Here is a 14,110-nt window from a genome sequence, read left to right as displayed (position 1 = left end):
GTGAGGGCATCTGAAATTTGAGATTCACATAATTAATTTGTAAAATCAGCAGGAAAATATCAATCAACTCTTCAAACAATTTAATGTAATGAATTAAAATTTGCCTAATTGATTTTTACCAACTACATGTAATTTCATTCATGGTATTCTGGATATTATTTTTTGGTATGTTGTAATTTTTATAAAGTCTTCAGGATTTCTACTGGGCATTCATCAATCATAAACAACTTTCCCTGGGAAGTGGTTTTTATTAATTAATTTGTTTTGAACAAATGTTGTGACATTTTGATTTGGGAAAATTATTCCATGTTATTCTGTTTCTTGTGGACATTTTGAGAACAACGTGTAGAAATTTAAATATCTGTATATTTTAAACGATCAGATACAAATTTAATAATTAATAAATTGTTTTAGTCTGTTTTCTAATAGAATTGCTTATATATCTTCAATCGTGAACTAAGAATTAAGGGAATTTTTAAAAATTTGAGAATGTATTTTTAAATTTCCCTTTTCTTATTCTCTTTTTTTAGTTCCAGGTACAGTATTTGATTTGCAAGTTGCAGAAGTAGAAGCCACAGAAATAAGCATTACTTGGAAGAAACCACGACAACCAAATGGAATCATTAACCAATATCGAGTGAAAGTATTAGTTTCTGAGACAGGAGTAATATTGGAGAATACTTTGCTCACAGGAAAAGATGAGGTATTGCACTTTAATTTCTTATTTTGGGGAGCCCTTTCTACTTGGTTTTGGCCCTGATAACTTGGAAGATTTGCCAACATGCAAACATAAAATATTTGACGAGCTTCAGAGTACAAAATGAAGTAAATTTAGGCTATGTTGATAATCTAGCTCATCATATTTCATTTTAGGACATATATTATTAGTTAAGTGCTATTATGTTTTTTCAGCAATGAAAAATGTTAATTGAGGAATTAAGCAGGACTAAAGGTACTTCCATAAGTGAATATTATTATGGTAATTAAGGTAATGAATTGTTTGGAAACTCCTGTTATGATTTAAGTACTCCTTCTAAGGCTGTGCTTGTCATTTGGAAAAGTTGCCAACGAAAGGCACAGTAATTTTAGTAGCTGTTGTTGACAAATGATTTGACCTACTTAGGAAGCCAGATTTCTCAAAGCTGCCTCATTTAAAAACAAACGAACAATATACATTTGATTAAAGAAATCAAATAAATAAAAGAGATGAAATCGTTTCATAGATGTAAAATAAGAGGACAATGTTTGCTTCTCTTCACACCGGGAGTCTTTTCTCCCCCTTTGTTTCTGTTAGGAAGCAGTGATTTTCCTTCACTGTCTTCATTCACCTCATCCAGCCAGCTGTTCACCTGTGAGTTCCCTCTAAAACTGCAGACTAGTTGTATCCAGATATTGGTGGCTCCTGGGGCTCACAAAAATTAAATATACTTGGGACCAGTGAGTGTAGCAATCTCTGTACCTTAGAGGTATTACCTGATGGTTATTCAGTAATTAGGTTCCACTCCTTTGGTCCAGAATCACTGTTTTTTCCTATCTCCACATATATTACCTATTCTATTTCTAGTCCCAGCTCTCCTCCATTTCTGACATCTACCTGAAAGTTGACCTCACTATGTGCTTAATGCATTCTGGCCACCCAGGACTTATTACTCCAAGTCGTTTGACATCTCTGGCCCAGGGTTAAATTTTAATCCAATGTGGACTCCATTCCTCTGTGCAAAAATGTTGAGTTATGATTTCTCTGATACTTTAGTTGACAACTCAGGCAAAGGGCAAAAGCTTAATCCTCTGCTCCTGCTGAGAAGGCCTTAAATTAGATACTTCACTATTTTAGGACTGGGTGACAGGTCTCTCACTTGTAATGACATCTACTGAATGGCAAGCCACACCTCTTTTTCTCTTGAAAGTAAGAGATTGTGGAACGACTTCTTTGTTATTCTGCCTATATCTATATGATCTGTGGTCTCTGTGACATAGTAGAGAAAACATGAGCTTTGGTACTGTACAGATCTGGGCTTATATCCTAATTTGGTCACTTACTGGGCTGTACAGCAGAAAGGTTAAGTGCATGGACCTAGGAGGAAATATGCTTGGGTTTAAACCTTGGTTTTGCCTGTAGTGATGGTTTAACCTCGAGAAAGTAGGCTTGACCTCTCTGAACTTCAGTTTCCTCTTCTCTAAGATAGAGACTCTAAGAGTCCCTATAACACAGGATTGTTAATGAAGGTTTAGTGGATTAATGTGTGTAAAGAGCTTAGAACTATACCTGGCATATGGTAAGTTTGGTGCTAAATAATTGTGACCTGTTGTGATTATCAGTCATGGCACTGGACCTTTCACCCTCATTGGGACTCAATATTAGTTTCCTTAGGTCTCAATAAAAGGAGACATTATACTTCTCTTTATTTCTGTGATTGTATCTTTCTTCATTAGATCAGGCGCTATATTGATATTTCTGCTTCCCCATGTGATTGGTGTTTGGGTTCACCTTTCAAGAGGTTGACATATGGCAGAGGCTCTAAATCCAAATGAACCAGGGTCCTAGACCGGGCTCTGCCCTTTTCTAGATCTATGACCTCGGTCAAGTCAACTTTTGGAGACTTGCTGCCCTTACTTTTAAAGCAGAGCTTATATACCCACCTTATATGATGAGGAATAAAGGAGATAACAGATAAAACCTCTGGCTTAGTGTATTCATTTTTTATCCTCTTCCTTGACCTTGATGTAGGATAAGGACTCTTCTATTCAGTCTTCAACTTCTCAGAGTATAGCCTCCACACCCTGTCTCAAGAATTGTTTAAATCCTTGAAATCTTGTTAGAAGTCACCAGTGGCCTCCTAAGTGTCAGATAAGGTGGTAATATAGTTTTAGCCATCCTCATCTTCCCTGTCTCCTCCAAAATCCATTCGTTTGCCTCCTACTCTCCAGCTTTTGATACAACCATTTTCTCCCTAATACTTGCTCCACTTTCATATACTGTGACTATGCAAAAATTTTGGCCTTGTGCAATGAAAAATAAATAAAATAAAAAAGCTAGCTCTTTTACAATTTTCTAGCTTCTTCATTATAAGGATATTGCAGAGAGTTCTGTTTTCAGCCATGTCATTACACTTTTTTTTTGATAACCGCACAGTTTCAATCACTGCTTCCTATTTTCATGACTCTTTTGCCTTGTTTTCCATGATGATTTTTCTCTCTGACACTCTGCATCCCTAATTCAAATCATTTGTGGTGAAGTTCTGCCAGGGCTCATCACATTTGAACTCATAAAACAGAACAAAACAAAACAAGCATCCTTTGGGGGATAACAGGACTTGGTTCTTGATTGAAAGGAGGAGATGAAGTTGGAATGAAGAAGAGGTACTAGACAGAGGTTCTGGGACAGTGATGGGGGCATATAAAGTTTCCCACAGGACACAAGAAGAAAGTCTGTAAAGGCAATTAATAGTTTTAGTGGTCAAGAACAAGGCCTGGAGAGAGGCTGACTTGAAACCCAGATACTAAATAACAGGCTTAGAATTCCTAACCCCTTGGACTGGGCACACCACAGACCTCTGATCTGAAGGTCATTGTCTAAGCATTTGAAAGGCTTTCATGGCATTTTTACATGCCTGATGTCTCTCTTTTTGGTTAATGGCACCATCATCCTTTCTTCATGAGGGCGTGAAACCTTGGAATTACCTCTGACTTTGGTTATACTTAGCATTTAATAGCCACTCAGTGTTAAGGCCAGTTATTTCTGCCTCCACAGTGTGACCTTCATACCTCTATATTCCATTCCTGTGTCCCCACCCCAGCTCAGGATTGAATAGTCTCTTGCCTGGACTATTTTTGTTAGCTTACTACGTTAGTTTTCCATTGTTGTATAACAATTTGCCACAAGCTTAAAACAACTCACATTTATCATCTCATAGTTTCTGTGGGTCAGGAATCCAGACAGCTTAGATGGGTTCCCTACTTAGGGTCTCATACAGCTGCAGTTAAGTGGCTTACTGTCCTGTGTTCTCATCTGGAGCCTTGACTAGGGAAGAATCTACTTCTAGGCTCATGTAGAATTTTGGCATATTTCATTTCCTTTTGATTGTAGAACTGAGGGCCTTGGATTCTTTCTGGCCCTTTGACTAGAGACTACCCTTAGCTCTAACTCATAGGGATCCCCCACATTTTCTTGCTACAGAACTTTCCTAGCCTGGCCATTTACCTCATCAAGCCAGCGGGGAGAGTCTGTATAATATAACTGTGAGAGTGACATCACATCACCATTGGTTAGATGCAAACCACAGTTCCCGCCCAAGAGGAAGGGATTATACAAAAGCATGAACAACAGGAGGTAGGGATAGTGGAGGGATCACGAGAGAGGCCATCCACTGTAGTCTCTCCACTGTTTTGTGTTTCACGCGTCTATGAGAATAATCCTTCCAGATATAAGTATATTACTTAAACTAAAAAAGTAACTAAATAAAAAATGAGAATGGCCTGGGAACGGGAATATGTATCTATTTAAGTAATCTAGCTTTCCTGTCGTAGCAGAAAGTCAGTTGATGCTGTCTAAAGTAAGTGAGCCTTAACAGAACAGTATAAGCATGCTATCTAGTGATTTTAGAAGTAACGCCATAAGAACTGAAAACAGAAATGATTAAAGGTGTTGCTTCCAACAAATATTGAATCATTATGTTGTACACTTGAAAGTAATATGATATATGTCAGTTATATCTCAATTAAAATAAACAAACGATTTCAAAATCTCAAAAAATTGTTGCTTCTGGAGTGTAAGACTTGCAACTGGAAAAGTACAGACAAGGAAGTATTTCCATTGTAAATCCTTCATCACCTCTTGCATTTTTAGCCATGTGCATATATCATGATGATTACACTTTTAAAAAAGTATTAAAATATAATCATCCTATGCTAGGCTTGACCTGATCTCATCATCCTTATTGAAATTTTTTCCAGTGACCTCTCATGAGTTGTTTGTTTCTTAATAAACAGAGGTTATTTAAGCATGCTGAAATACATATAAGATTTTACTCTCGATATTTAAAAACATATTTGAAGAAATACATTAGAAAATTTAATCTCAGCGTTTGCGGACTGTTATTTCAACTTCCAAGCTTATATATGAATGTCATCTATAACATGCCTAATAAATGATTGGGAATCCAGCCTCTGCTAAAATATTTGATCAACTCTGACAATAGGGAATCAACTACTAGAAAAGCAGCTCCTGTTCTTTAAGCCTTAAACTATGTTTCCTTATGGTCTCACAGACATGCGTTTATTAGGTAGCTATAAAGTTCTAGGCACTGCGATAGGTCCAGAATATACATAGATAAATAAGAAACTACCCTGTTCTTTAACTGTTTTGGACTGAAATATTCGTCCTCTAATGTTTACTAGTTTGTCCCATCTCTCCTCTATAGACCCACACAGTAGCATATAATGACTTTGAGTTTGGGATTTGCAACCAGGAAAATGTGTTCCAACCCCACCTCTGCTATGACTAGCTTTGTGAACTTGAACAGATGACTGTAAAATGGAGATAATAATATCTTTCCCTTTAGGTTATAATGAAGTGATATCACATGGGAAAAAGTATTTAGCACTGTACTTGATACACAGTAGCTTTAAATGTTAGTCTCTGCAGTAGTAATAACAGTACACAGTGATTTAACTTTTTATCATTTGAAATAATGCTCATGGCTTCCCTAAGGCTTAACATCCTCAGGTTCTCATCAGTCATGGTTTCCACGTCCTTCATATTATTGATAACTCTTCTGTGTATATTTTCCAATTTGTCAATGAGCCTCTTTCTCAGCTGAACACAATATTCTATATGTAGTTTGACTAGAGCCAAACTGAGCAGAATTATTTTCTCCTTTTGTGTAAACTTTCTACTTCTGTCAATGCAAAGAATAAAACTAATTTCTTTGGGAGACTCATTCTGCTGAGACAGAAGTTAGAAAACCCCTAAAGTCATCTCTCCATGGATTGCTCTCTGGCTGAGTTTCACACTAAAATCTCATCCTGTACTTGTTATTCTAATCGAACCCTGGGACATTTTATCCCCAGAGACACTGCTTTGCTATGTAGTGTTACAGATTTCTGAGATTTGTATAGATACATCCTTTCATCCAACCTATTTCTCAAGTATATCAGTGTTTGTCAGTGATGAGCATGAGAAGAAAGCCAGCTAAATGCTTGGACAGTTGCTTCAGATTGAGGCTGAGGACAGGACTTGAAGGTAGTTAAGGAATGCTTGAGACAAGTTTACTTCATTGATTATTAGGAACATAAATAGAATCAAGTCTTAGGGATTTATCACCCAAATAATGTGCAGAATGATATAGTATCCATTAGAGGTTTCCAAACATAATGCTAATTGTAAACTTCTTTTTACCACTGGTTGATAATAGCACAAATCATGTTATAGTTTATAATAAAATAGAGAAGCATTTCTTAAGAATAAGTCAAAATTTTCATTAATTCAATCGAGCAGACTTCTAGTGAGTGGAAGTTGATAGATGTACTAGAGTTTTTTTCTTTTCTTTTTTAAAATCACATTAGTTATAATGAAGACTGTTACATGTAGAATCAGGTTGGTTTATTCAGGTGGATTAGGAACTTAACTCTGAAGACTTCTAATTCTTTCACATAAATTCTGAAGATCCCTAAGTAGCATCTGAGAAGCTTTTCATGTTGATGAATTGTGACATTGCCTAACTCAGTTGTCCTCAACCAGGGGCACTTTTGCTCTCCAGGAGACATTTGGCAATCTCTGAAGACAGCTTTCACTGTCACTACTGGGAAGATGCTTCTAGTGGGTAGGGACCAGGGATGCTGCTATACTTCCTACAATGCCCTGGACAGCTCCCTATAACAAAAAATTATCTAACACAGAATGTTATTACTGCTGAGGTTGAGAATGCTGGACTAACTCAATGAGTCCAAGCTTTTGGGAGTTGTGATGGGCCTTTATTCCCTTCTATATCCCTCATTTCCACTCCTACTTCTCAGCCCCTTCTCATTACCCTCTTAAGTTCTGGTTCTTTCCCATCATTTTTGCTCTTAAAAATCTTTCTTTTTCATCCTTTGAAAAACCTAATACTTAGTACCTTTTTAGAGAGGCAAAGTGTGGGAAATATTCACAACATGGCACACTTGGTGATAATTAGTAACATTCTGGGTTTTTACAAAACCAATGTTCAAATCATTTGTAGTTAGGGAGGGTCTTTCCAATGAATTCGGGAAAATTCAGATAGAATTAACTCAGGTCAGCTCTTAGGCTGGAACAGCAGTTTGTCAACAGAGATGCTTAACTTAGTTAATTGATAGGATACGATGGTTTAACTCTCAGAAGCTTATCTGACATTGGTATAAAATATGAGAGATTTAATGCAAAATCATAGTTCAGGGGAAATTCTTTGTATTACCCTGTCTTACCCTTTATAAAGTGCTTTGTACCCTGGATTCTCAAAGGGTGGCTGATTGATAGTGGAAACAGCTGTGTGGTTCAGGCATAAACTATTGACTGGACTACCAGAGCATCTCTGAATTATGTGTTTGTGATTCATGCCTTCTCTGATTTCCCAGTGGAGACAGAGCTGAAGTGTGCCTTGAAAGATGGAAGAGCTTTAGTTTGTTCCATATAGGGTTCCTTATGCAGAGTGCTTTATCACAATATTCTTAGAGTAAATCTTATTGGTATCTCCCTACTTTTTATCACAATACTTTTTTGGCTAAAGATGTAACAAGATTTAGATAATTTTATTTTATAAATATCATTTGGAGAACTAGAGATATCCTTGCATCTTTTCTCCATTTTTTTATTTTTCAGAAAAGTTAATATTTAAATGAGCTGTCTTTGTAGCTAGTTAAATAAGTAAACTGCCTTAAAATTTCTTGCCTTCCCGATATTTTTCCTGAGTATCTACTACTTTTTTAACGATACTAAGTGCTTTATGTTAATAAGGAATTAAAAGCCTGTTTTTGGCTCTCGGAGTAAACACAATCCCAAAACATGTAAGATAATTAAAACACAGGTGTACCAAAATTTTATAAATAAATAAAACCTATACTATGAATTAATTACAAATTCTGAGGGTACGAGAGCAGGGAGTTGAGAAGGAACAGAATAATTTTCTTTTTTAAAAAAAGGGTTTGGAGTGAGTTTTGAAACTGAACTTGAAAAGGAATTGACAAAAAGAGAGTAGTTCTTGCAACAGTTTCTTTTTTTCCCAAAACTATTTCATTTTGGAAAATTTTGAACTGGTATAAATGGAGAAAAAAAGAGTATTATAAACTGTGTCCCCATTAACCCATCACCTGGATTCAGTAATTATCAGCATGCTGCCATTCTTGCCCCAGCTGTCTCTCGTTGTTGTTGCTGTTGATGCCGGCTATTTTGAAATAAATTCCAGACTTCATATCTTTTTGCTCTTACGTGCCTAAGTATGGATTCCTACAAGACATGGACATTTTAATTTATTCAATAATTCCATTACCACAATTGACACAATTACTGATATTGTCTTGGTACCATCTGAAACGTAGACCATATTCAAATTTTCTCATTCTCTTTCAATCTGTTATGTGGGAAAGAAAGGAGAGAGTCCTCTTGTTGTCCCAACATAAAACTCTACTGTGTATATCTGTAATCTGCTCCTGACACCTTGTTTTCATTATTTGCCACTTCGGTGAACTCGACACTTGTGAGATACGTTATGGCATCTAGGAACAATCACAGTCACCCAAAATATTCCTTAAATCCAGAGCCTTGGAGAGGTCTGCCTTGAACTCTGAAAATTATTGCTATGTAATTTTGTTCATGTCTGTAACTTGTCTCGATGATAGATTAAACTATTATTAGTGATATGTATCTACCAGGCATGCAGGCTGCTCACACCTCGTATACAAATGAAGACATATAGATGGCAAAGCAAAACACATATTAATAAAGCAGTAAGCCTAGAACACTTATTTTTGGGGGGTGAGCAGTTAAAATATTTTAGTCATGAAACCTTTGCATGAGGATGTCTAATTTTACCATAAAGAAGCTAACTTAAGTCAGAAACGAATTATCTCCTTTTCCCCACAATACAGTATTGGTCTCTTAAGATATGGAATTGATCACAGTCGGTACAGTGATGCAGGATTTTAGTAGCTTCAGAGTGAAATCTTGGAATGTGAAAGAGACAGCAGTCATGGAAATAATATTATTTTTAAAAAAACCGTGATTCCAGAATTACTAGTTTTTGAAACTAGTCCTTGAATGAAGCCATTATTAACATAACTGTCACGAGCAGTCTTTGTAAATATCTGTTTTCAATTGCAGTATATAAAAGGCCCCATGGCTCCAGAAACTGTGAACGTAGTAGAGTCAATGGCAGGATTATTTGAGGGTTCAGCAGAGATGTCTTCTGACCTGTACTCGATTGCTTCAGTTATGTATAGCAGTCATCCACATCATAACTTTCCTGTGAGGAGTAGAGCTGAAGACCAGCCTTCAGCAGTTGGTAGGTACATTTCTTTTGTTGTTGTTCTGTGAAATGTATTTAAACCACCAGTACTAGCTAGCACAGATATGAACCTTAGCTGGGAGTTCAACCCAATTATTAATGGTCCATGGGCTGGAGTCAGATTTTTTCTTCTTTAACTGTCGGATAACCTCATACAGCAAATGGAAATGCCACACAGGCAGGAGCTGGCCCCTCCTAACCCATCTGACCTTCCTTGGAGAGAAAGTAGCACCCTAGAGTCTCTAGCCAAGCTGCATAGACAATCAGTTATTACAGTTGCCAAAGCAGGTGTGATGGGAAGGGATTAACATATCTTCAAATCATTTACAGGCCTCACACTCTCTGCAGTTTTTGACTAATAGGTTTTCAAATGTCACTGAAGGTAAATAGGTCAGAAAGTTACAACTCTAGTGCATGGGGTGATAAACAGGTGTAGGTGACCCCAATGATGTGGTGATGTCATTAGTGTATACACTTGCTCTTCAGGGTCAATGGATCTTACTGTCTCTAAAAAGAGAATGTCATATATAGCGAATTAAAAATACTTTGTTAGAAGACACAAATCTAAATTATCTCTCTGGTTTTTCTAAAATGCTAAGTGAGAAAAAAATTTTTTTCTTACTGCTTTTTCTCTGATTTGTTCCGTTCCAAATTAGAAGTGTTATATTATTTTATTGATGATGGCATTAGGCAGAAGTATCACACTGCATTTAATATATGTTTATTTCATTCATTGATCTGTTTTTCCTGAGCAAAGAAGACTTAATTTTTAGAAGACACTAAAAATTAGAGGCCCATGATTTCTGATGTAGATGTTTCCTTAAATACTTTGTTTGGCCTAAATGCTAATTAACATTGTAAGCGCAAGTTCTAAAAAACTAACATTTTCTGAAATCCTTGTCCAGACATATTTATGTGGCAGTTTTATAAGCATGCTTGCTTTAAATCACTAATGGATTTAGCAAATGTGTGGCGAATTTTGAGTCCAAATAAAACCTTATTTCTATGATTTTCAAATTATAATGCAGCATTGACTTACAATATTTAAATTTGATATTATTGCCTAATGGTCTTTTCAGAAAAAACTCCTAGCCTGTCTTTTTTAGAAAGTTATATTTTCTCAAAACACTAATCTCTTGTTCCAGGATAGTGTATAACAACTAGCAAAACTATATTATGATCACAAACTATTTATATATATTGTTGGGGTATATTTGGCATATTTATTATTAATTATATATCTACCTTTCATATAAAGGATTACATGGAGAGATTAATGAATAATGTGAAATTGGGTTTAAAATTTCACTGTGTGAGCAAGAATGATCTTGATCACAAAGCCAAACATTTTTTAAAAACTGATTTCAAATAGGAACTTCAAGGAATCAGTATATCGCTGACATTGCTGCTGAACAGCTGTCTTACGTTATCAGGAGACTTGTACCTTTCACTGAGCACATGATTAGTGTATCTGCTTTCACCATCATGGGAGAAGGACCACCAACGGTTCTCAATGTTAGGACACGTGAGCAAGGTAAGAATGTGTTTCCTTTGAAATAATTACCTGCAAATATTGCTCTTGTACACTGTAATACTTTTCTTTTCATTCATATTAATTGTTCACTCTTCTTCTCAAGTGCCAAGCTCCATTCAAGTTATAAAGTATAAAAACATTAGTTCTTCATCTATTTTGTTATATTGGGATCCTCCAGAATATCCTAATGGAAAAATAACTCATTATACCATTTATGCAATGGAACTGGATACGAACAGAGCATTCCAGATGACTACTGTAGATAACAGCTTTCTCATAACAGGTAGAACAAAGTTTTGTTTCGACATTCTTTTCCTGATGGAAAATACACATCTCTCTATGCCGTTAAACACAGCAGGGCACGTGTTGCATCATTCCAGATTTTGTTGTGCTATGCTCCCATGGATATCTTGAAAAATACTTGCAGAAATTACTTGATTAGATGTGTTTTTCTTTAACTATAGTTGTCTGCAAATAAAGTCATCAGATAACAGGTATCCTAAGAATATACTCTTAACCTAGGGGATTTTATGCCTGGTACATCAATATAACTCAGTATTGATGGCTTGATTAAGTGTATGTGCCAATCAGCTGAAGTAACTGAGCTGACATGGTGTTTGTGCCAAATCAACTGTACTCCTTGCAGTGTGCCAAAAATGATTTCTTCAGCCTCAGATGATCGCCTTAATATTTTAGGAAAAAACTAAAACGTCATCAAGATGGAAAGGCTCTCATCCCAAGGAAGTTTGGGAGATGGGGATTATAAGGGGGCTGATTTAGAGAACCAGTCTCCCAAAGAAGTTATTTTCACTAGTCCTGTGTTAAATGGCACTAATACAAGAATATTATTTTAAGGACTTTAAACAAATTGCCTGTTGTCCTTATAGGGTTAAAGAAATATACAAAATATAAAATGAGAGTGACCGCCTCAACCAGTGTTGGAGAAAGTTCTTTGTCCGAAGCAAATGACATCTTTGTGAGAACTCCAGAAGATGGTAAGAGTATCAGGTGCAGTTTTAATAAAAAGAAGCAAATGGTGTTGCATGCTTATTGCCATCTACCTCATGCTGCCTTTAGTGTCTGAAGTAATAAGGATGAAAAACTACATGTATTTAAAGTTTTGTTTTTTTCCCCCCAGAACCAGAATCATCACCTCAAGATGTTGAAGTTATTGATGTTACTGCTAGTGAAATAAGTTTGAAGTGGTCACCACCTGAGAAACCCAATGGGATTATTGTTGCTTATGAAGTGCTTTATAAAAATATAGATGCCTTATTCATGAAGAACACCTCAACAACAAGCATAATTTTAAGAGACTTAAAACCTTACACCCTCTATAACATTTCTGTAAGGTCATATACCAGATTTGGTCATGGCAATCAGTTATCTTTACTCTCTGTAAGGACATCTGAGACTGGTAAGTTTTTGTTTGTTTAATACATAGTAAGGAAGTAAACATGGCTGATAATTGCCATATTGTTTATATTTTACATAACCTAAAGTCTGTCATTCTGTTTTGTATAATCCAGGAATTTATATGCTCTTTCTGGTAAAGTGTGGGAAAAGACTTGCTGTGCAAATTTTTTAAGTCTGATTTACATATAAGGGAACTCCAGAATAAAAATCAGTGATTTTTTTTTCAAATGAAATACCTTGAGAAATCAAAGGTCTTTTCAGTGTACCTATAAATTTGGTTGCTTTCAAATTAGGTAATAGCAGAGACACGTTCATAAGAGTAGACTCCTATACTATATATAATCTATATACATTCTCTATACGTCCATATACATCTACCTATAGATATAGATGTATCTATATTTATACATATATATGTATAGATGTACATATATGTAAAGCTGAATGTAAGTGTATATCTATAGATAGATGTATAGAGACTATATATATAAATTGTATACATATATATGTACGTGTGTGTATAGACGCATACATATATCTACATACATTCTTTTTTAAAAAATAAATTTATTTATTTTTGGCTGCGTTGGGTCTTTGTTGCTGCGTGCAGGCTTTCTCTAGTTGTGGCTAGCGGGGGCTACTCTTTGTTGTGGTGCATGGACTTCTCATTGCAGTGGCTTCTCTTGTTGTGGAGCACAGGCTTTGGGCGCGCGGCCTTTAGTAGTTGTTGCGCATGGGCTCAGTAGTTGCGGCTCATGGGCTCTAGAGTGCAGGCTCAATAGTTGTGGCGCACAGGCTTAGTTTCTCCGCGGCATGTGGGATCTTCCCGGACCAGGGCTCAAACGCGTGTCCCCTGCATTGGCAGGCAGATTTTTCTTTTCTTTTCTTTTTTTTTTTTTTTTTTGAGGTACGTGGGCCTCTCACTCTTGGGGCCTCTCCTGTTGTGGAGCACAGGCTCCGGATGCGCAGGCCCAACGGCCATGGCTCACGGGCCCAGCCGCTCCGTGGCATGTGGGATCTTCCTGGATCGGGGCACGAACCCGTGTCCCCTGCATTGGCAGGCGGACTCTCAACCACTGCGCCACCAGTGAAGCCCAGCAGGCAGATTCTTAACCACTGCCCCACGAGGGAAGTCCCTACATTCTTTTTTTTTGGTAATTAAACTTGTTTTTATTTAGAAATTGTAGTATCAGTTATGTTAACACAGTACATAAGCCATCTCAAAGTTGGATAACATAAACTCTTTCTAAAAATAGAGAAAAATAAGTTTACTTTAAATATATTTTAAATAAAAATAATTTGATTATTTTGGGAATATATTCTTTGATGAAGCTGTTATAGTTTATATACATTCTTGAGGTATGTGTATAGACAGAGGTGCAGAGTCTGAGCACAGAAAGGACATGCCTGGAGAAGGCTTACAGAGGAGGTAGCATTTGACCTGAGTCTTAAGGAGTTGGTGGAATGGACATTATAGAGGTTGTTGGGTGGCCAGGGGATGTATCCCATATAAAGGAAATAACGCAAGCAAAGAGTTAATTGTGTTTCAGTGATGCAAGAGCAAATAGCACAAAGCAGGACATTTGCCTGATGATCTTAGTGCACTGTTTGTATTATGTTTATAGTCATATATTTTGCAGCATCA

General features: G+C 36.5%; 1 protein-coding gene across 1 annotated transcript in view; it reads left to right on the top strand.

Annotated features, from left to right (window-relative positions):
* PTPRQ (protein tyrosine phosphatase receptor type Q) overlaps positions 1-14,110 on the top strand; it is a 198,707-nt gene that overhangs the window by 19,569 nt on the left and 165,028 nt on the right. Inside the window, exons 11-16 of the mRNA XM_073789216.1 lie at positions 531-703; positions 9,332-9,512; positions 10,888-11,049; positions 11,153-11,332; positions 11,937-12,044; positions 12,188-12,466. Coding sequence (XP_073645317.1) covers positions 531-703; positions 9,332-9,512; positions 10,888-11,049; positions 11,153-11,332; positions 11,937-12,044; positions 12,188-12,466 — 1,083 coding nt within the window. The remainder of the gene's footprint in view (positions 1-530; positions 704-9,331; positions 9,513-10,887; positions 11,050-11,152; positions 11,333-11,936; positions 12,045-12,187; positions 12,467-14,110) is intronic.

Source organism: Tursiops truncatus, chromosome 11 (assembly GCF_011762595.2).
Source record: "Tursiops truncatus isolate mTurTru1 chromosome 11, mTurTru1.mat.Y, whole genome shotgun sequence".
Taxonomy (NCBI): domain Eukaryota; kingdom Metazoa; phylum Chordata; class Mammalia; order Artiodactyla; family Delphinidae; genus Tursiops; species Tursiops truncatus.
The sequence above is the reverse complement of the archived record's forward strand: the minus strand, read 5'-3'. Positions and strand labels throughout refer to the sequence as shown.